At 64.0% G+C, this 21601-nt stretch overlaps 3 protein-coding genes across 5 annotated transcripts; 1 reads left to right on the top strand and 2 right to left on the bottom strand.

The window, feature by feature from the left end:
- Positions 1–1461: 1461 nt before the first annotated feature.
- Positions 1462–5076, bottom strand: LOC142594588 (hexosaminidase D-like). Its single transcript, XM_075719064.1, has 13 exons — positions 4982–5076; positions 4595–4832; positions 4355–4464; positions 3947–4034; positions 3697–3861; positions 3419–3602; positions 3140–3211; positions 2827–3031; positions 2649–2731; positions 2317–2395; positions 1978–2079; positions 1768–1857; positions 1462–1645 (listed from the first exon to the last, which is right to left on the bottom strand). Exons 1-13 carry the CDS (start codon positions 5074–5076, stop codon positions 1462–1464), a joined length of 1695 nt encoding a protein of 564 aa, XP_075575179.1.
- A 5535-nt stretch (positions 5077–10611) lies between these two features.
- MLST8 (MTOR associated protein MLST8) lies at positions 10612–15898 on the top strand. Of its 3 annotated transcripts, none has more exons than XM_075718294.1 (8): positions 10612–10740; positions 10897–10945; positions 11042–11204; positions 11299–11374; positions 13485–13637; positions 13844–13968; positions 14451–14614; positions 15135–15898. In XM_075718294.1, the coding sequence occupies exons 1-8, from the start codon at positions 10612–10614 to the stop codon at positions 15251–15253; spliced, it is 978 nt and encodes a 325-aa protein (XP_075574409.1). In that variant the 3' UTR covers positions 15254–15898. The 3 variants fall into 3 exon arrangements, with proteins under 3 accessions (XP_075574409.1, XP_075574407.1, XP_075574408.1); XM_075718292.1 differs by having other exon boundaries at positions 10894–10945; XM_075718293.1 differs by having other exon boundaries at positions 10894–10952; positions 11031–11204.
- Positions 15899–15936: 38 nt separating this feature from the next.
- BRICD5 (BRICHOS domain containing 5) lies at positions 15937–20795 on the bottom strand. The gene is made up of 6 exons (XM_075718884.1): positions 20757–20795; positions 19364–19495; positions 18534–18686; positions 18156–18263; positions 16659–16812; positions 15937–16163 (listed from the first exon to the last, which is right to left on the bottom strand). Exons 1-6 carry the CDS (start codon positions 20793–20795, stop codon positions 16069–16071), a joined length of 681 nt encoding a protein of 226 aa, XP_075574999.1. The 3' UTR covers positions 15937–16068.
- Positions 20796–21601: the final 806 nt, after the last annotated feature.

Here is a 21601-nt window from a genome sequence, read left to right as displayed (position 1 = left end):
AGCCCGGCGGTGCGCGGCGGCGTGGGGGGCCTGAGCTGCTGCGGGTCTCCCTGGGCTGGGGGCCGGGGCTGGGGCTCTGCACGCGCCCGGGGGCCCAGGCAGGTCCAGGGGCTTCCCTGGCATCCGTCATCACTCGATAACAAACGAAGCTCCTCAACAAAGGTCCCTTTGTGCCCCACAGCTCTCTCCTGCTGGGCTCCCGCACCCAGCGCCAGCACCCGGCAACCCAGCACAGACACGGCATGGGGCAGCCCCCTCCCCGATGGGCTCGCCGGGCACCGGGACCCTCGTGACGGAGCCAGGGCATAGGGCAGCAGGGCTGTGTGGGGCTGTGTGGGGCTGTGTGGGGCTGAGCGGGGTGCACGGCTGCCGTCCCTCCTCCCCTGGCTGAGCCAGGCTTTTGCAGAAGGAGCTCCAGACCGCCTCGCATTTCTGCGGCTCCCTCCGGGCTCTTGCCAAGTCGGGTTGGTCTTTGCAGAGCAGAAAAATGTGCAGCGAAATGTCCGTGTTGCTGCCCTGCGCACGCCGAGCCAAAACTGGCACCCTGAAACGGGGAGAGCCGCGGGCGCGGGGGGATTTGGCTTCGCCTCCCCGCCGCTGCAGGGATGGGCACCGTGGAGGAGCGGGCGTGTGGAAACTCTCGCTTGCAGGAGCCGGAGGCACCAGCGGCAGCGGGAGGGCTCGCCCCGCGCAGGGGTCCCCCCCGCAGCCCCCCGCCACGGCTGCCTTTCCGACGGCCGCAGGCGAGGAGCGCGGTGGAGGCCCCTGCCCGGGCGCGGGAGGCAGGACGGGCCTGGGAGCGCGCGGGGGCCCGGGCGCTGGATTAAAGGAGAGGAAGGAAGAGATGAAAGCAGCGTGTTTGGAGGATGGCTGGGCTCGGCGCAGGAAGCGAGCACCGCACTCGCCCCCCGATCAGGGGCTGGCCGTGGCGGCTGCTGCCAAAAGCAGCCACGGGCCTGCGGAGGGGTGCTGGGTGGCCCCCACACCCCCCCTCGGGCACTGCACCATTCTGGGTGCCAGCCCTCACCCGGTAGCATGCAGCACCCAGCACCCCGCCGGGCTGGATCCCGTCCTGCGGGGAGGGCACGGCCGCCATTGAGGCCAGCACGAGGCACACGGGTGTCCCCGTGCGCTCGGCAGCACCGCGGGGCATGGGCTGCCCCCTCCCTGCCCTCCGTCACGGCTGCCAAACCCTCCAGCTCCGGCAGAGCAGGAGCAATGCACCCAGGAGCCGTCTGCGGCACAGATCCCGGCCCCCCCACACCAGCCTGCACGGGGGGCAGAGCCACGGCCCCCTCCAGCACCCATCAGCATCTATAAAAATACTTTATTGTGGAAGCGGGATGCACGGGAGCTCTCTGTACAGTACAAACCAACGGCAGCGCTGCAGTCACCGGCACGCAGGCACGCGACAGCAGCGCCCAAAGCCCACCGCGGTGGGAGCTGGGGGGGCCGCGGTCCCTACGTCACCTTGGGCCTGGCATTGAGGCGGATGATGGCCCGGTAGTCCCGCACCAGGTCCCGCAGCTGGTCCAGGTAGGGGTTGACATTCTCCTCCATCCACTCCTCCACCGTGTCGGGGAAGTAGACCCTCTCCAGGTGGGTGCGCAGGTCGCGGACGAAGTTCTCCCAGTCATCGTGGAGCCTGGCATGGGGAGAGCGGGGGGTCCAGCTCCCCTGCTGCGAGGGACCCCAGAGCCGAGCTGGGGACCCCTCCCAGCCCCGCGCAGGCATGCAGGGGGGCTCCCGGCCCCCAGCACCACGTACTTCAGCACCTTGCTGCCAAAGGTCTCCATGTTGCGGGGGTTGCCGAACTGGCGCTTTCGGTGATAGGGGCTGAACCAGCCCTTGATGGCGCTGGGGAGGCACGAGGGGAGCGGGGGGTACGGGGGGCATGTCCCCTCCCCTGCAAAAACTCTTGTGCTCCGGCCCCGTGGCCAGAGCCAGCCGACCCTGCCGCCTCCCGCCGCCCGTTACCTCTCCTCCTCCAGCGCTTTAAGGATGCTCTCCTTCAGGTGGCCATTAACCTGCTCGACCATGTGGTAGATCTCCGCGCCGGGGAACGCTCCCCTGCCCTCGCTGGGGAAGGGGAGGAGGAGCTGAGAGCCCAACACGTGGGGTGCATCGGCCACGCCGGGGCTCCAGGGCAGGTGAACCCCAGCACCCTGCGCAGCTGGAGGGCACCCAGGTGGGTCTGGGACCGGGGCATTTGGGTAACCACCCCCCCCCCCGCTCCCCTCCAGCGCATCCCTTCTGACACGACCAGGGTAGCAGTGCCGCAGCTGCCCCCCGCCACATCCGGGCTGTGCCACGCACCACGTGCCCTGCTCCAGCTGCATGCTCTGGAAGCCCAGCGTGTCCAGGACCTTCCTCTTCGTCTCTTCCATGAAGCCCCCTGGGGAGGGTGAGGAGAAGGGCAGAGGGGCCGGGGCCACCCCACCATCAGGCACTCGTCCCCGGCTTCACTGTGTCCCCGAAACTGGGGGAGCTGAAGCTCTCCTTCCCCTGCCTCCCACCCCGCTCCCGGTATCCTTCCCTGCCTGCAGGACGGGGTCTCGCAGGCAGCAGCTGCCTGCGGCGTGGGGAGACGGGGGACGAGCCTGTCCGCCATGGCCGGTCCGGTGCCGGCAGCGGGGGGGGGGGCTCACCGTTCACCAGCGTCTGCAGGCAGATGGCCAGGGAGGGAATGCCGACGGGCAGCAGCTCGCAGAGCACCGAGTAGTGATCGTACCTGCGGAGCAGGGCCAGCCGCGCCATCGCCTCCCGCGCCACCGCCGGCGGAGCCGCCTGGGCGCCGGGGAGGGCAGGGGTCCCGCCGCCCCTCACCTCTGCCAGCCGGTGAGGACGATGCCCTGGAAGCGCAGCGGGGCCAGCTGCGGCAGGGCCTGCATCACCTTCAGCCAGCTGAGGTGGTTTTTCAGGTGGTAGCTCAGGGGGGGCCAGATCTGCGCCGGTCCTGTGGTGCCCTTGAAGGCGCTGGCGAACCATACCGCCTCGAAGCCGCTCTCCGCGTACTTGGTGAGGAACGGCCCTGCAGCGGGACAGGCGCGAGCCACCAGTGCCACTGTCCCCAAGGGGCTGGGGGGGCTCAGTGGGGGTGTCCCCCCGCCAGCCCCGCTTGCCCGGCACGCTGCCTTACCGATCTGCTCAGCCTCGAAGTCGGGCGCGTAGAACCACACCACGGGCGAGACGTGCTTCGCTATCCCGGAATCTGCGAGGGGAGCAGGGATGGGGATGTGGGCGCTGGTGCCAGCAGCAGGAGGATGCCTGGGGTGCTCCCCCGAGATCCGTGTCCCCACAGGGCCAGGCACGGGCTCCTGCCGGGCACTGGGCACGACGCCTGCCAGGGCGGCCACGCAGACGGGCGCTGCCGAGACCCCCGGCTCGGGTGCCACTGCTGCTGTCCCCATCCTCTCACCCCGCAGGGCTCCCACGCTGATCTTCCTCAGCATGTCGTCCCACATGAGCGCCCGCAGCCCCCAGTACTGCGTGGCGATGAAGCCCAGCACCTCCTTGATGTGCTTCAGGTACATGGTCCCTGTGTCGCCCTTGTTGTGGCTCATCCAGTTCTTGGAGTCCATCCCCTCCCCAAGATGGAAGACCTGGATTTGGGGGGAAAGGGGGATGCTCAGGACTCCGGGAGCACTCCTGGCGCCCAGGGCAAGGGCTGCAGTCCCTGCAGAGCTCATTGCCCACCTCGTCCGCGCCGATGTGGATCCAGGCGGAGCGCCTGTGCTTCTCGATCACCTGCGACAAGATGCTCTTGAGCAGGGCCAGGGTGTCGGGGACATGGGGGTTGAAGCTGTTAGGGAAGCGCTCGACCTCCCGCAGGTGCTGGTACTTCTCGTGCTTGAGGATGAACTGCGCGGGAGGAGCCATCGGGGGGAGTTCCAGGCCATGGACCAAAGGGATGCGGGACGAGGAGCAGAACCGGGACCATCCCTACCTCCACATGCCCAAAGGTCTGCACCAGGGGAACCACCTCCAGCTTGTGGAGCTCCGCCAGCTGCTGGATCCGCTCGATGTCCTCCTCACTGGGAAGGTAAGGACAGGCTCACCAGGGGATGCGGGACAGAGCATGAGGGCACTCCCTCCTCCTCCTCCTCCTCCTCTTTCTCCTCCTCCTCCTCCGGCACCTTGCCCACGTAGCCCTGGCCACCCCACACCTGTGTGGACTTTACTAGAGGGACACAAATATTGACCGTCTGCCGCCAGCACAGCCCGGCACTCTGACCACAGTTATCACGGGCACGGCTCCAGGCATGTCACACCCAGCCCCCGGCACACCGGGACCTGCCGGGGCCGCACCGAGCCGGCAGCCCCCTGGCCAGCTCAGCACCCAGCCCCAGCTCACCTGTAAGCGTAGGGGGACTTGAGGATTTCCAGCTCCCCCTTGAAGGGGAACATGTCCTCGTACTCCATGAGGATGCCGTTGGCTCCCAGCTGGGACAGGAGGGGGAACACCTGCGGGGCAGGCAGGGCGAGCTCAGCCAGCGGAGACGGCACAGTCCCGGGCCGGTCGAGCCTTGCTCTGCCTCCGTCCCCTCGGTGTGTCCCTCCCCGGCATCCCCCGCCGGTCCCCAGGCATCCTCACCTGCTCCAGGTAGGAGACCCTGGGCGCAGCTCCCTTGAGGTCCAGGTGGACCAGCCTCATCTCGGTGGCACCGACGTCCCTGGGGACGTGCTGCCCAGGCTCTTGCCTCGGGGCCGTTATCTTTGCCATGGGAAGCTTGAGAGCCTGGCTCTGGGGGCCGGCGTCCTGGACAGTGTCCCCCGTGTCCCCCCAGAACCCGCTGTCCTTTGTGACGTGCTTGTGCAGCTCCAGGGTGAAGCTGCAGGGAGCAGAGCAGGGCGGGGGGTGCCGTGGGGCACCAGCTGCCCCCCAGCAACAGGGTCCCGCACGGGGACAACCCAGGGGGTCCCCACAGCCCCCGACCCCGCTGAGCCCCCCGCCACGCCTGGGGTCCTGCCATCACCTCACCTGTCGCGGAAGAGGAACTTGATGCCGGCCAAGGCTACGAGGAGCAGCATGACGAGGCGCAGCAGGTTCAGCCTGTGGCTCCGCTGGAAGGCCATCTCTGCGGGGCACACGCGGGGGTCCGGCCACGTGGCAGCACCCCCGCGCAGCCCCATAGACGGGCTCCCCTGATCAGGGCAGCACAAGAGCCAGAGAAAGGGGACATGGGGGAGACCCCCTCCCTCCACCCCGGTCCCAGGCGCACAGAGGCACCCTGTGTCCCTCCTACCTCACACGCCCCGGCACCGGGGCCGGCGGCCAGACCTGCCTTCGCCTCTGCCTGCAAGGGCGCAGCCTCCTTGGGCTCTGCCAGCACAAAGGCAGCAGTGGCTGCAGGGCAGGTCCCCGCCGGGGGATCCCCTCGAGCCGCCGCGTCGCCTCCGAGACGAGGGCTTTGTCACGGGGCAGCTGGGTGGGGTGGCATCACCGGGCAGGCACGGTGCAGCCGGGGCTGGCCAGGCACGGGAGGCAACGCCCCTGCGGATGGAGGAGAGGCGATTGGGGACTGGCCGGGCACGTGCCGGCACTGGGCTGCTCCGGGGATGGGCATCGGCATGGCCACAGGCACCGCCGGGGCGCAGGTGGCAGCCCGGACCCCCCCTGCACCCGCAGCGACAGGCACATGCTTGCCACATGCAGCCCGCAGCATCTGCCTGGGGAGGCGAGTGCCACCCAGCACCAGCGAGGGGAACGGGCACAAGCTACTTCGCACGCCGGAAAACAACATGGGAGCGGGGCAGGAGCCCAGCGGGGTCTGGTCACCGGGGATCTAGGCCCGGTGAGAGGAGCTGCCGCTTCCCCCATGGAGGGGGAGAGGGACGAGGGCGGCATGGCCCGTGCCGCCGCTGCTGGGGGCTGCGAGACACTGCACCGCGCCGTGCCAGGAGAGGCTGGTCTGGTTAAACCGATGTTTGATCCCTCGCGGGACATGTAGGACAGGCCACACGGGGCGCAGGGACGAGCTCGTGTCCAAGAGTTGTCACCATTAAGATTAATAAAATTCATTTGAAATCTTTGTTTCCCCTAAACCAATTTTGAGAACTCCTGGCATGGGGCTCTACCGATTTAGATGAAAGCGAGCCCGCACCAAAGGCAGACTCCGCAGGGCCGGAGGCAGCGGGCGCCCCTTCCCCAGCACCCCCACGGTCACAGCTCGAGGGATTGTGCAGAGATTTGTACCCGCTGGCACGCGACCAGCCCCAACACCAAGACCCACAGCAGCGTCCCGTGCAGCCGGCACCGCGGCTGCCGCAGGAGATGCTCAGCCGGGCCAGACCCCGTTGAGCGCAGCGCTGGAGGCACCACTCCCGGGAGCCCTGGCAGAGCCGCCGACCTCCGCAGCCCCAGCGTGCCTCCCCGGGAAAGCGCTGCCGGGGGGCAACGCCAAGTGCACGCCACGTCCCCCGCTCCTGCAGCCCCCTCGGGGCTCCTCCTTGCCCCCAGCACTGCTCGCAGGTGACACGGGACCCGCCGTGACGCCCGCTCCCACCCCAGGAGCCCAGAGCCACCCTGCTGTGGGCAGCACCGCTCCTGTGTCCCCCACGGCACTACAGGCAGCACGAATCCTCCTGGAAGCTGCACACCAGAAGCGCTGGAATCATTTCCGCCCTTTTTTTTCCTCCTTTTTTTGCCAACTCTGGCGTGTGCGGCGAGGCAGGGATGGGGCAGCGCATCAGCACCCCTGGCCCCCCAGCCACTGCGAGCACCGGGGCAGCTGCCACCAGCCCTTTCGGTGAGTTGCCACCCAAACGCGCTGGAGTTTAGGGTTAAATTCAGCGTTGCCAGATTTGAGAATTGAAAAGCAGATTTTGGCTGCCGGCGGCACACAAGCGGCTCAGCTGATCGCGAGGGTTTTGTTTGCGTTGCCAGAGCAGTGGCACCAGGGGAGAGCTGCGCTCAGCCTCCGGCTCTGAATTAGCCCTTTTTCTAGACACAGCCCTAATGCCTCCCGACGTGCTCCTCCCGCACACTGCCATGGTGCTGTCCCCAGAGCACGAGGCCCCAGCAAGGCCATGGCGTGGGGCAGGGCTGCACCGTGCGGGAGGGAGCTGGAGCATCCCTGCTCCGTCCCCATCACCCAGGACCCGTGGGTACCCGGTCCCCCGGTGCTCACGCACAAGAGGAAGGGCAGGATCCTGGTTTTGGGACAGGTCTTGCCCGCGCCGTCCCCTGCGCTCATGCCCCTGCATGAAGAACACGCCCCGTGCTCGGCGCTGCACCTCCTGTGCTGCAGGGGACAAACGCAGCACCCACTCCCTGCCCGTCCCCGCTGCGTTTCCATCCTGCCCGGCCCTGGATGCTCCTGGCAGCACCGGCACAGCCTGGCAGGGATGGCTGCCAGCCCGGCGCTCACCTCCGCTGGGCACATGGGAAGGTGCAGGAGGGACATGAGAGCAGGGGGCTCAGCGGCCCCTGGGCACAGGGCAGGCGGGCACGGGGAGCCCAGCACCCAGGAAGGCCATAAATATGCAAAGTGCTAATCGCGCTGTCATGGGAACACTGCGCCTGATCGGAACAGGGATAAATATTTAGACAGACGCTGTCAGCTCGCCAAGATTTGGCGTTTTTAATACATGTTATCTTATTTAAATAGAGAACGGCTTTCCAGGATTTGAGCCTCCCTGGCACAGCCCAGGCGAGGGCAGGTGGGGTGGGTGCACGCCGGCGGTGGGGCGCAGCACCGAGGGGTGACCGGGGCCAGCTGCACCCCTGCGCCGGCGGGAGATGCCTTCGCAGCGAGGGCTCAGCCGAGCGATGCCGCCGCTCTCACCCCGCATCTCGCTGCTAGCACCCGCTATATTTATTAATGTGACATCTTCCTCCGCCAGCCCTGTGGGGACGGCGCTGGCACGGTCCCTGGGAGGCTGGGAAGAGCCTGTGGTTCCTTGCAACCGGCCAGCCCGGCTCAGCGCTCTCGGCAGCCGCCGTGCGAGGAGGGGGCTGGGCCCTCGCCCCCCTCCCTTGCCTCCACGCAGCCCATGTGGGTTTTGCTCCCAGCTCCCCGAAACCAGCCCAGCTCCCCGCTCACCTTCGCGAGCCTGGAGAATGGAAGCAAACCCAAACCTGAGCCTGGAGAGAGCGGGGCCATGGCGGGGGCAAAGGCAAGCGCCCCCGGGGTGGCGGGTGCCCACCGCGGCCCACGGGCCAGCAGCGAGGGTTTCGGGTGCCACCGCAGGGTTTGGATGCCGCCCGGCTGCCCACCGCCCCGCTCTGGCGTTCGCCAGCTGTTGCCGCGCCAAACCCTCGCTCCCGTCGGTGCGCACGACGATGACGGCGCGGCCGTGGGAAGAGTGACGCTGCACCGTGTGCACTCCTGTGCACGCTCACACGCACGTGCACATGCTCGTGCGCTTCTAGAACTTTCCTCGGTCCGGCCGGCCGAGGCCGTCCCCGTCCCCAGCCTGGGGGTCCCCCCCGGGATGAGCTGCCCTGTGCCGGGGCCACGGCGCTGCAGCCCCACAGTCGGGGGCTCCTGCATGGAGAGGCCATGGACCCCCCCATGGCAGCAGGAGGGGGCTGCTCCCCCGGCCCCTGGGCAGGGATGGCCCCTGTCCCCCCCCAGGGTGCTGGGGTACACACGGGGCAGCCCCTGGGCATGCGGGGGACCGTTCCACACCCCACCCGGGCACCACCCGCACCCCGCAAGCCTGGGGCACCCCATGGACCCCTCGGGCATCCCCGCATCCCACAGCACCCTCCAGGGTCTGCTGGGCACCCCTGCGGCACCGGGCACCCCTGCAGCACTGGGCACCCCTGCATCCCCCTACGGCACCCCCGCATCCCCCCTGGGCACCCCTACGGCACCGGGCACCCCTGAATCCCCCCGGGCACCCCTACAGCACTGGGCACCCCTGCATCCCCCCGGGCACCCCCGCATCCTCCCCGGGCACCCCTATGGCACTGCGCACCCCTGCATCCCCCTACGGCACCCCCGCATCCCCCCTGGGCACCCCTACGGCACCGGGCACCCCTGAATCCCCCCGGGCACCCCTACAGCACCGGGCACCCCTGCATCCCCCCCGGGCACCCCCGCATCCCCCCCGGGCACCCCTATGGCACTGCGCACCCCTGCATCCCCCCCGGGCACCCCTACGGCACCGGGCACCCCTGCATCCCCCCGGGCAACCCCGCATCCCCCCCGGGCACCCCTACGGCACCGGGCACCCCTGAATCCCCCCGGGCACCCGTACGGCACCGGGCACCCCTGCATCCCCCCGGGCACCCCCGCATCCCCCCCGGGCACCCCTACGGCACCGGGCACCCCTGCATCCCCCCGGGCACCCCCGCATCCCCCCCCCGGGCACCCCTACGGCACCGGGCACCCCCGCACCCTCCCGGGCGCCCCTGCAGCACCGGGCACCCCCGCATCGCCCCAGGCATCCCTACAGCACCGGGCACCCCCGCGGCACCGGGCACCCCCGCATCCCGGCCCTTACCGGCAGGTGCGGGGCCGCCGCGGGCACCGCCGGGAGCGAGCGCGGTCCCGGAGCGCAGCCGCCGCCGCCGCCGCTCTTAAAGGGCCCGGGCGGCGCCGGTGCCGCGGGCGCTGCGGCGGTGCGGGGCGGTGCGGGCGGGGATGCTCCGGCACCGGCAGGGCGGGGACCGTGCCCCACCCGCACGCCCGGGGACACCGCCACGGCGCGGAGCCGCCGCCCGCCCTGCCCCGGCCCAAAGGGTGCCCCGGGACCGCTCCGCCCGGGCCCGGCCGTGCCCGGGGTGTGCGCGATGCCCGTCCGGTGTGTGCCCGGTGCGTTCCCGGTGTTCCCGGTGCCCGAGCGGTGTGTTCCCGGTGTCCCCGGTGCCTGCCCGGTGTGTTCCTGGTGTATCCGGTGCGTTCCCGGTGTGTTCCCAGTGCGTTCCCGGCCTGCCCGGTGTACTCGAGTGCGTTCCCGGTGCCTGCCCGGTGTTCCCGGTGTGTAGCCGGGGTGTTGCCGGTGTACCCGGTGCGTTCCCGGTGCGTACCCGGTGCCTGCCCAGTGTACCCGGTGTGTGCCCGCTGTGCTCCCGGTGTACCCGGTGCGTACCCCGTGCCTTCCCGGTGTACCCGATGCCTGCCCCGTGTACCCGGTGTGTACTCGGTGCATGCCCGGTGTACCCGCTGCGTTCCCGCCGTTCCCGGTGCTCCCGCCCCCGCCCCGCGTGCCCGGCGCTGCGCCCCCTGGCGGCGCCGCTGGCAACGGCCCCCGCCCCCCCCCGCTCCCCGTGGTCTCGCCTCTCCCGCCCCCCCCTCGCGCCCCGCACGTGGTACCGCCCGGCGCCGCGCTCCTGCGCATGCGCCCTCCGACGGACGGCACCGCCCCCGAGCGGCTGCGCGCTGAGGCCGGGGGCCGCGCGCATGCGTAGTGCGCAGCCCCGAGGGCGCGGCGCATGCGCAGAACCAGCCCGCCCCCCCGCCCTGCGCCGGCCGGTACCGGGGGAGCGGCGGGGGACGGGGGGGCGGAGAGCGGGCCCTGGGCTCCCCCCGGCCACAGCACGGGCGCACGGGGCGGGCACGGGGGCGCAGGCGTGGGCGCGGAACCGAGCGTGGGCGGGGCGCGGCGGCGGGCCGGGCCCGGGTGGCGGCGGGGCCTGAGCGGGGCCCGGCGGCGGGGACCATGAACGCCGCGCAGGGCACGGTGGGCAGCGACCCCGTCATCCTGGCCACGGCCGGCTACGACCACACGGTGCGGTTCTGGCAGGCGCACAGCGGCATCTGCACCCGCACCGTCCAGCACCAGGACTCCGTATCCTTCACCCCCGGGCCGGGGCCGCCCCACGGGCGCCGTTAGCTCGGTGTCCCGCCCCACGCTTGGGAGCGCTCGGTCTCACCGGTCGCGTCCTGGCTGCTGCTGCTGCTTCTTCTTTTTCTTCTTACCCACCTTAACGGGCGCCCGCAGCAGGTGAACGCCCTGGAGATCACACCGGACCGCAGCATGATCGCCGCCGCAGGTGAGCCCGCCCGGCCCCCCGCTGCCCCAGGCACCGGCGACACTGCCTAGGGGCGGGGGGGGGCGTTGGTCATCCCCTGCCCGGTCGTTGCCACAGGCTACCAGCACATCCGCATGTATGACCTCAACTCCAACAACCCCAACCCCGTCATTAACTACGACGGCGTGAGCAAGAACATCACCTCCGTGGGCTTCCACGAGGATGGGCGGTGGATGTACACGGGCGGGGAGGACTGCATGGCCAGGATCTGGGACCTGAGGTGGGCAGAGGCGGCCATCCCCTTGCTCTGGCAGCACCCCAGAGGCGCCAGAGCTGGTTGCGAAACACGCTCCTTCCACACCGTTCTGTTGCAGGTCTCGTAACCTTCAGTGTCAGCGGATTTTCCAGGTGAACGCTCCTATTAACTGTGTCTGCCTGCATCCCAACCAGGTGAGCGCCGGCTCCTCCGTGATTTCCCAGCTCGTGGTTTGCTGCGTCTCCTCTGGGTGAACCCGAGGGGCTGCAGAGTTTTATACTGGCAGAGGCAGCGGAAACCCAGGGGCTGGCTGGGGAGGGCGGCCTTCCTGGCAGCACAGACCTGCAAGCTCTCGGTGGCATTGCCGGACAAGTGCCTTCCCGCACCCAGCCCGCCTGCTCCCTCACCGAGCTGCTGCTGCCGGGAGCTTTGGGTCGGTGGGGGAACACAGCCTGCGTGGCACAGGAGCCGGCACGACAGACGCACAGTCCCTCCGTCTGCCCTGGGAAAGCCAATGCTGCTTTGTGCGGTGGAGCAAACCTCCCTGAGCAGCGGCGCCGGGAGCAAGCGGGTACCGTGGGCTCATGTTGTGCCTGCAGCGGGTGTCCGTGCCTGGGGGCTTTGTCCGCTCAGCTCGTTTGCCAGCCGGCGCGTTTGTGCTAATTACCTGCTGGCTGTTGCAAAGAGAGAGCACGGCAGCTGCGCTGGGCCTCATCCCGTGGGAGGGGACGCTCCTTTGGGGCCATCTCTGTCCCAAGAACAGAACCAAGGGGATTGATGGGAGTGGAACTGGCGGTGCGGGGCGGGCTGGGAAGCTTGAGGGCGGCACTGCTGCCAAGAGAAAGCAGCTCAGGGCCCGTGACCCCAATTACTTTCAGGACTTGGCTCAGATTTGCTCAAGATTCACGAGTCGGTTCAGAAGCTGTTGATAAACAGAGGGATGGCTGGGGCTGGGGAAACAAGGCTAAAAAGGGTGTGCGGTGCGTTAGAGGGGACAGCAGTGAAAATCAATCCGTATCATTGCAGTGTTAATAACTCCTCTGGTCCGTTTTGTATTCACAGAGCTGCAGGGTTTGTTGGCGGACAGGGCAGCACAAACCTTTTTAAAGAGCCGAGTAATGGAAATGTTTCTTTGTGTTTGATTTTGCAAAGGTTTGGCTTTGCAAGTCCTGAATTCTGGACCAGATTTGAGATCAATTATTTGGACCAGACTTTATCCAAATGCTGCCGATGCTCCTATAGTGACGGTGCTGTGAGAATGTGTTAGGTTAAAGCAACTATTATCGTTGTACAGACGTCTTACACGTGAAACAATTGCTAACCAAGATGCTGCTGAGTTGCCGAAGTGCTGGTTTGTGAGCAGACCGCAGTTAATTAGTCCAACGGTGGCAGCGTTCCTTCGGATAGCTTCATCGCTCTGCAATTCCCCACTGCAGCGATGCTGATCCAGTTATCCGAGAAGGATTTCTCATGGCCTGGGTAAAGCCGTGACAGCTTTAGCAATTGCACTTACCCCTGCTAAGAGGGGGCTAAGGATTGAGGCGTCCAGAAGACGCTTCTGCACTGCGCAGTCAGCTAAATATATCAAGCGATGATTGTCTTCCTCGGAAACAAGCCGTTGCTCGCAGGTACAGGATTAGCCGTGCCTGGTGACCTGATCTCCTCTAGGGATTCTGCTAAAATCATGGGCAGCGCAAGACTGTCGATAAAAGCCCTGGTTTTAGTGGAGAGCTGCCAGCATTGTCTGCTGGTCTGAGCAGGGATCGGAGCCAGCACTCCTGCCCTTCAGCTGGCTCTTGTCCTTCCCCTGAGAAGGGGAGAGAGAGAGAAGAAACCCCATTTAGGCTTGTGTTCTTCACATATCTGTACACTCTTGAGTGCTTCAGTTGTTCGCTGGCCAACTTGCATCTTAATGCCCTCTTCTCAGACGTGCTGAAAATCATTTGGCTTCTGTGGATGTTGTTTGGAGCTGTAGCTGTGCACTGATTCTGGAAATGAGGCAGCCGCTGTCTGCTCTGGGGGTTTATAAAATTAGCAAACGCTTCTGTAAAGGTAAACAGCCTTTTTTGTGGAGTGTAACGTGAGATTAGTACGCTGCTGGCTCTCGGCACACAGGGGCGGTCAGCAGGCTGCTGGAGCTCTGAAACAGCCCTGTGCTGGGGAATAATTAGGCAGAACAGGACCCTGATGCTTAAAACCAGAGCAAGGCTCCACGTGGTGCTACACGGGCACGATCTGGGCATTGGCTTGGGGCTGCTGCGTGCGGGGCTCTCCGCAGAGAGCCAGGCTACTGTTTTCTTGCAGGCGGAGCTGATTGTGGGCGATCAGAGTGGTGCCATTCACATCTGGGACCTGAAGACAGACCACAACGAGCAGCTGATTCCAGAGCCCGATGTTTCCGTGAATTCGGTTCACATTGACCCCGATGCCAGTTACATGGCGGCTGTCAACAGCGCGGTGAGCTCCGACGGCCTTGAACGCGGGATGGGATTTACGGTGCTCCGGCAGCCGCTGGGCTGTGCCTCCCGTGGGCAGTGGCAGCCGGTTTGCACGTACCGGCTTTGCCTGCAGCTTTGCCGTGCTGCGGTCGGACACGGAAAGTCTGGGCTGCTTTTGGGTGGGTGACCGCCAGCCCGGCCACAGATCCTGCTGTCTCACTGCAGGGAAATTGCTTCGTGTGGAACCTGACGGGCGGCATTGGAGAGGAGGTGACCCAGCTGATCCCCAAGACCAAGATCCCAGCACACAACCGCTACGCCCTTCAGTGCAAGTTCAGCCCCGACTCCACGTGAGTGCGTGCCAGCCCCTCACCTACCTGCGAGGGGACCAGGCGAGGGGAGCAGACGGTCCTTTCCGGGCAGGCAGGGACCAGCTGTGCCTCCAGCTGTTGGCTGATGCTGGCTCCACATCGCCCTGCAGGTCCCTGGGGAGGAGCAGGACTGGAGGCTCGGGACTTGCTGGGACTGGGTTGCTGTCAGTGGCGATCCCAGCCTCGTGCCCCATGATCTCAGCAAGCTTTGCAGCCGTGAGCTGTTCTTAGAGCCGGGATCGAATTGCTGAGCTCTGGGAGCAAAGTGGTGAACTTGGTGTGTTCCTTCACCGAGTCTGTTCGGCTTGAGTCTCGTCAGGGAGATGATACAGGCGTAGAGAAATCCGATTCCAATGAACGCGGGTCTTCAGTTCATTACTGTTCCAGGCCCACGTTAACGAGAGGCCCTTCGCCGTACAGCCTCACTAGTAATGTTACCCTCGCGTGTCTCTTCCTTGCAGGCTCTTGGCCACGTGTTCTGCAGATCAGACATGTAAGATCTGGAGGACTTCGAACTTCTCTCTGATGACAGAGCTGAGCATCAAGAGCAATAACCCCGGGGAAACATCTCGGGGCTGGATGTGGGACTGCGCCTTCTCCGGGGACTCCCAGTACATCGTGACGGGTGAGGCACCGCTGCACTCCTGCCCGGGGCCCACTGCTTGATTTGGGCTACGCCAGGGCCCTGCACTAGCACAGGACTTGGCGTTTTCTCTAACTGGGATGTTGCCAAACCCTCATGCACCATTATGCGAGGAGAGAGCATCCAGCCTCACGCCCGCAGCGCAGCCTACTAATTCCTTTAAGCATTTTGCCTGTGCTGCAGCAGGGCATCCATTTAAACTGGAGAGACGATCTTCATGCGTCCAGTTCATTTCACCTGGTAGCAATGCTGCTTGCAGTACGCAGCGTCAGAGTCCCTTCAAAATGTACACGTAATTTCCACAGTAACTTCTCACCAAAATAATTAAAACCTCACGTAATACAGAAGTGCGCTAAGCTTCTTGCTCTGCATGGCTCCCTTACCTCTCATCAACAGCCCTCAAAGGTGTTGAACAAAGCAAGAGGAAAGTCTTTCTGATTAAAAAAAAAAGTTTAAAGAGTAATGCAATATATCCCGCTCCTCTTTTCACTTTCTGTTCCAGCCTCCTCCGACAACCTGGCCAGACTTTGGTGCGTGGAGACTGGAGAGATCAAGAGGGAATACAGCGGCCACCAGAAAGCAGTCATCTGCCTCGCTTTCAACGACAGCGTGTTGGGATAGCGGTCACGCGTGGGAAGGAAAGGACCTCTGCTTGTTTTCCCTTGTCTTACAGTGGCCAGCACCCTCTCCGCAGCCCGAGACATGCACTTGGAACCGTCCCCTCCTCTGATGGAGAGGGCTCGGTCTCCAGCAGAAGCAGCTGCGTTTGCCTGGAGTGAGACCAGGCTTCAGCTGTGAGCAGATCGTTACCGAAACGCGCGTGGCCTCTAAGGGAGGCCGCTTGGACAAAAGGGAATGGGAGAGGGAGGCACGATCCCACGGAGGGGAGCTGGGTCCGGTTCAGCTGGAGGAATCCCTGTGGCATCAGCTGCTGACAGCTTTGTGATGTTCTTGTACCCCACAGTGGGAAAAAAAAAAAAAAATCAGCCTTTCTAAATGATGGGAGAGGCTGAGCAAAGAGAGGAAAGGCAGCTGTTTTCTTGTTTTGCAATCCCTTTATTCAAAGTGTATTTCACAGGCTTACTTGGAGAGCTGTGCTCATAAAGCCAAGCACCCCAACAAATTTAGTACCCTCGTGTTGAACAGGGCAGGCGGCCATAAAGCACTAGCTGCTCCCCGCGGTTCCTCTAGGCCTGGATCTCCTAATACCTACGTACAAGGTGCAGCCCTGGAGCACAGCTGCAAATAAAAGTGTCTGTACTGACAGTGCTGGGCAGAGTCCTCTTATTTTTTTCTAAACTCTCCTGAACTGCAGCGTGAAATCAGCAGGAAGCTTTTGGGGGCTACTGGAGATGTTACCTTGCTGAAATCGGAGGCTTTTCAGGAATCCGGTTCAGGTACGTAGAGCAGTGAGAGGGCGTCCACAGCTGCAGGACTTACTCGGGGAGGTAATAGAAGCAGATAGACACGCAAATATTGCTCGGAAAACAGATGTCAATGCAAAGGTAGATCAGCCGCTGCTTCCCTGGACCTGCCAAATGAGCAAGGACAGAAGCAGGTGAGGGAAATGCTTTTGCAGTCCTGCAGCTGTGAGTCCCTGGGGAGCCAAACGAGTGGAAAGCCTCAGGGAGCGACCTTTCTCATTAATGCTGAAGTAAAGCGGAACAGAACGAGCACTCGGCAGGCTGCTTTTGGTGAAGACGAAGGTGACGAGTATTAAGCCGACAGCATCGCAGGGGACCGCTCTGTGTCGTGGTTGTGCCGCGCAAGCCGGCTGCGCTGCCGGGGGAAGGCAGTCGGAGCCTTTCCCAGCCAGCACCGCGGATCCCCGCAGGTTGTGGGCACGAGCCAGCGCTCAGCGATGGCTGGGCAATGGTTTGATTTTGAACTAGAGGTCACCTGTCCCCGTCCCGGGCCTTGGCAGCCCATCCCGGGATGCGCGTCAGCTTTTTGCGCAGTGGAGTCTGCTCCTCTTAGATGCGCGAGAAACAATCGTGGCTTCCCTCTTCTGCAAAGGGCAACTTACCCTCCCCTCTCCTGACCCAGAAGATGGATGTCTGCTCACACAGGGTCTGGACAGCCTCCCCCAGGCTTTTGGGGTCCACCTGCTCCCCTGCCAGAATGCCCAGGAACTCCCGGTAGTACTTGGTCTGGTTGTTCTGACGTAGCAGCTGATCAGCCTGAAAGAAAAAACCGTCCCCATTAATTAATCGCTCCCGAGGCACTTTGCTCCTCCCAGCGCTGCCCTCCAGCCCCGCTCATGCTTTCAGGGCACCCGCAGAGCACTCTCTACCCCAGCAGTAAGGACAGGTTCCTCCCAAGAGCTGCCCCGTCCCAGCAGGACGCCCGCTCTGACTGGAGCGGGGACAGCCCGCGGCCCCTCGCTAGCCCTGCAGCTTGGGACGCGGATCCTCCCGGGCCCCTCGCTGGGCTGCCTTGTCCCCAGGCCTGGAGCTAAAACGCCCCGTTGTGCCAGGTGTCACGGCCCCACAGCTTGCTGGTGCAGGAGCATCCGTCTGAGTCGCGCCTGCGCGCCCAGCACCATCACCTGCCCTGGGGTTCGGCTGCGGCACGGCCGCGGTGACCCACGGCAGCCCGGTCCCCTCTCCACGTGCAGCGGCAGAGCCCCCAGCGCCGGGTGTGATGGTATCGGCGTCCTTCAGCCCCGTGGCGGCTGGGACGGGACAAGGCTGAGCTGAGGCTCCTCGATGCCGGTTCCCGTTCCAGCACCGCCAACGCTTTTACTTCCATTAAGGAGCCTCAGAGCCTGGCAGATGCCTTCTTCTCCTTGCATCCCCTTCGGTAGCCTGCTCTCACGGAGCCGCGTTCCTACACTCCTCTGGGTTAAACACTGCCCATCGCTTCCCGGCTGGGTGGGAGCAGCAGGAGAGGGACAAGGAGCCCCCAGGAGCCCTCAAGGAAATGGAGAGCAGATGGCAGGGGCACAAAAAAATGGAGCCTTCTGTCTTCTTGAAACAGAATCTGCCCCCACCCGTGCATCCATTAACATTTTGTTCAGAGGGTCCGTATACATGATTTACTCCAACTTTCTTCCCCACGAATTGCTAACAAACCCCCTTTGTTTTTTGTTCCCCAGATTTTTGAGCAGGTAACAGAATCCAGTGGGAGCGGGTCCTGCAAGAGCCCTGCTGTTCACGTCTCCGGGACATATCCCCCTTCCCTGACCTGCAACTCTGCTGTTTCTCACAGAAGACAGGGTATCGATAAAACCGGGAGCTGTTGCTCCGAGCTTGTGTGCTGAGCCCAGCACCGCGAGGCAGAGCTCTGCTCCTACGCAAGGCACCGACGCAGCCCCCCCCGAGCACCGAACTGCACAGAACAGGGGGCTGCCGCCCGTGCCCTCATTTAGCCACGCTTGGGATGCTGGCATTAAAAAGTCACTGCTGCAAACACAAATCCATGCAGGAAAGGGCCTTCAGCGAGCCAGAACTCCGTTGCAAAGCCCAATTCATCGCCCCCGTCCACTCAGCCGCCCCGGGGAACGGCCGCAGCAGCTGCTCACTCTCTGCTCAGAGGCGTTGAGAGACATCTGTAGGGTCTGGAGGTCCCAGGCATCCATCCTCCTCAGGTAGCACGCACGCTGCGCCTCGGGTTTGTAGCACACGTAGCCCTGCGAGACAGATCGTGCCCCGTGAGAGCGGGCAGCGGCACGCACCCGCAGCTGCCCTAAGAGCCCCCAAACTGTACGCTCCGTTCTTCCTTTTGTCCTGCGTTAGCTTTCCTAACTAAAGGTGCAGAGAAAGGCACCAAACAGCAGCCCGTCGATGTTTTTCCTGGTCTACACCTCCTGCTCCCACCCCAGCAGCTCTTCTCTCAGCAGCCTGGGCTCCTCTGCTCGCTTCCAGGCTAGCAAGGCAGGTAATTATCCCAACACGCTTACGTTCCCGCTGTCATACAGCACCACGGCGCTGCGGTTACTCTGCGAGGTTACGTAGTAGGTCACGGTGCTCCTGGACTCGTCCACCAAGGCCGTCTGGTTCCTCAGCGGGTCTTGCTGGCCCTGGAGCGTCAGCCGGACGAGCTGAGAGCCAGCCTGGGCACAAAGAGAGGGAGGCCAGCACCAAGCATCAGCTGTTGAGCGTCTGCGCGCAGCATCTCCCCACCGACATCCCCCCTCGGACCCCTTCGCTGGTCCCTGTTGCTCGTCTGAATTATTTAGCGACGGCAGCAAGCTCTGACCCAAGGGAGGGGAGCGGATCTGGGAAGCGGACCGCTCGCCGTCACGCAGGGCCGGCGGGGAGAGGTGCCAGTGCCCCTCGCGCCGAAGGCACCCACCCTGCCAGGCAGCGGGGGGCTGGAGCAAAGGGCCGGGGGCCTCGCCGGCCTCCGCCACAGCCGCGCACGGGGGGAGGCTGGGATCGGCCTCCTCACCAGCGCAGCTCGCTCGCCCCTCACCTCCGAGGCCGCAGCCGCAGGTTGGGACGCGCCTGCTTAGCCGAACGCCAGCTCGCGGCTATAATTACGAGCGCCGCGCCGCCGCCGTTCCTCTCATTTAAGCAACGGTTGCTGGCAGGCGCGTCGCGGGGCCGAGAGCCGCTGCTCAGCTCGCTGCCTGCAGCGCTGCCGGCGCCTTCCCGCCCTTCTGCCTGCGGGCTGCCTGCGACGGGGTAACCGGCCAAACCCAGCCCTGATCTCAGCCCTGCCAGCAAGTGCTTCCGACACAAATCAGGGCTTAGGAGGAGGTTTCCCGCCTGGATCGGGATCTCCTACCTGGGCAGAGCTGGGGGAGAAGCTGAGAACCCCTCCAACGCTGATGCCAACAACTGCGAAAAACAAGGCAACGGACAAGACGATCCAGAAGGTCCTGGATGGAGCTGTGAGCTGTGCTGCGGCCCCCCTGTCCTGGGAGCCAAGGCAAAAGGAGGAAAGAACAGGAGTTAAAGTTAACCCTTCTGCTGGTTATCCTTCACCGTAAACCACGCTTCCCGCTCACAACGCAAATCACGGTGCAAACCGCTGGGGTTTGAACGCAGAACTGCCAGAACATCAGAGCAGCCCCGGAATAACGTCGCTTTTATCCCCCAGCGATGGGGTTTCGGATCCGACGTCCCAGTAACCAGCACTTTCCTTCCGCAGCCCGGGAAGCGTGCAAACGCTGCAAACCCGCCAAGGCAGGGCTGGAGCTGGAAGCTCTCCACACACAGGGGCTGCTGCTGCGCTTCAGCAGCAAATTATTTTGGTTTATAGCAGAAATCCCCAGGAGAACCATCAGCGTTTGAAACGGGCCCCATGCGGAGTGATCCTGCTTCCTTGCCCCACCGTGTATTTGCTTGTATTTTGTTTCCTTGATAAGTTGTTGTTCGTGCAGACCAAGCTGTTGCTTGAAGCAAAAGAGCTTGGTGGCCGTGTGGCGTTTCTAGTGGCTTGATTAAAATTCACTTTAATTCTTATGTTGAAACAATTACATTTAACTTAATGGCACATAAAATCATTTGTACAAGGCAGAAAGAATGTGCTTTCAATAACAGAGTTTCAACCACACTTAAAAAAAAAAATAATCTGTTTCTCAATCTTCTGAAGCACGTATAGAAATTCAATAAATGCCCGTGGTTGGATCTGCTACAGCCACACAAGCAACGGGCTCTTCGAGCCTCCGGGTCAGTTACTGATCTTTTTTGGTAATACGCAACTTCCGGATACATTCCACTAGAAAAGCAGCGAGACTTAACGAAGTTAAAACCGCACAAAGCTGAAAGCTCCTCAATTCAAACGCAATAGAGCCCAAGCCCTACAGTAACGGGCAGGTTTTCAATAGCTAACGAAATTCCCTCGGGTGGGAAAGGTGCAAATAAAGAAATCCAGCGACTCCTGTCCCTCGGCAGGCTGCAGTTCACACGTGCTCGTGCATCCCGAGCACCTCTGCAGCGCGCGAGCCGAGGTTCTTTGGCATCTCTGACCTGACCGCCCTGCCCTGCCTTGTTACGCGATCGGTTTACACCGTGTAAGTCCAGGCATTTACAAGAAAATCCCAGCTGAGAGAGTCAGCTGCCTTACCGGGAGCTGAACTGTGGGGTGCTGAGGGTGGGGATGAACAAAACCTTACTGGGATCAAAACTCAAACGAGCGGGGACTCTGCGATAGCTGGGGGACCAGGGGTACTCACTGCAGAGACAGCGCTGCCGGCGCCGTTCCTACCCTCCATCCTCCGCTTCAGCCGAGGACCTTGCTCCCGCAGCTCTGCCTCCTGATGGCACGCAGACCGTGCATCGTCCCCAGCTCCAGGTGCGCCCGGGAAACCTAAGCGTGCATCCGCGAAACGTAAATACGCGTCCCTTGGGGCCAAAGGGCTTCCCAGCCAGGAGCTCCTCAGCTCAGGGCTACGGGGAGGGTGAAACCTTAGAGCTGCCACCCGGGGAGAGGAGGAGGGAAGGGGGGGTAAAACCCAGGGCTGCCGAGCAACGCTGTCAGCGCGCAAAACCGCTCTTCCTGCTCCCCTCGCAAGCCGGCTGGAGCGGGGCAGGTGGGTGACAATGGGGGCTTTGTGTCGGCCCTCCCCGCTGGCAGCGGGACCAGGTAAGCCTCATTCAGAGGTACAATGAATAAAGAAAAGCGGCAGCCTGCCCTTGTCATCGGTCATTTCTGCGTTTCAACGTGAACTCTGCGCTGCCGGAGCTCCGTGGGCCAAAGCCAACTGTTTATCCTGCAGCCCTGCAAGCCTTGGCCGCGCAGATGCGCTTGCGTTCCACCTACGGACCTCACTTCGTTCGGAGCCCGGGGAAAAGGATCTCTGCTACAAAGTCATCGCCACAACCCGAGCTGCGCTCCTGCTAACACCCGTGCCCCGCGGTGAGAAACACCCCACGGGGAATAGCGTTCTCAGGTCGCCAAATCCCGGTTTTCCTGAGCAGTCCAGGAGCCCCCGTGAGAGCTCTGTGGTTTTGAGACCTGCCAGGCAGGCATAACCAACTGAACGGAGGCAAGAAAAAGCTCAGCAGGATTCCTTCACGT

Source organism: Pelecanus crispus, chromosome 11, assembly GCF_030463565.1.
Source record: "Pelecanus crispus isolate bPelCri1 chromosome 11, bPelCri1.pri, whole genome shotgun sequence".
NCBI lineage: Eukaryota > Metazoa > Chordata > Aves > Pelecaniformes > Pelecanidae > Pelecanus > Pelecanus crispus.
The sequence above is the reverse complement of the archived record's forward strand: the minus strand, read 5'-3'. Positions and strand labels throughout refer to the sequence as shown.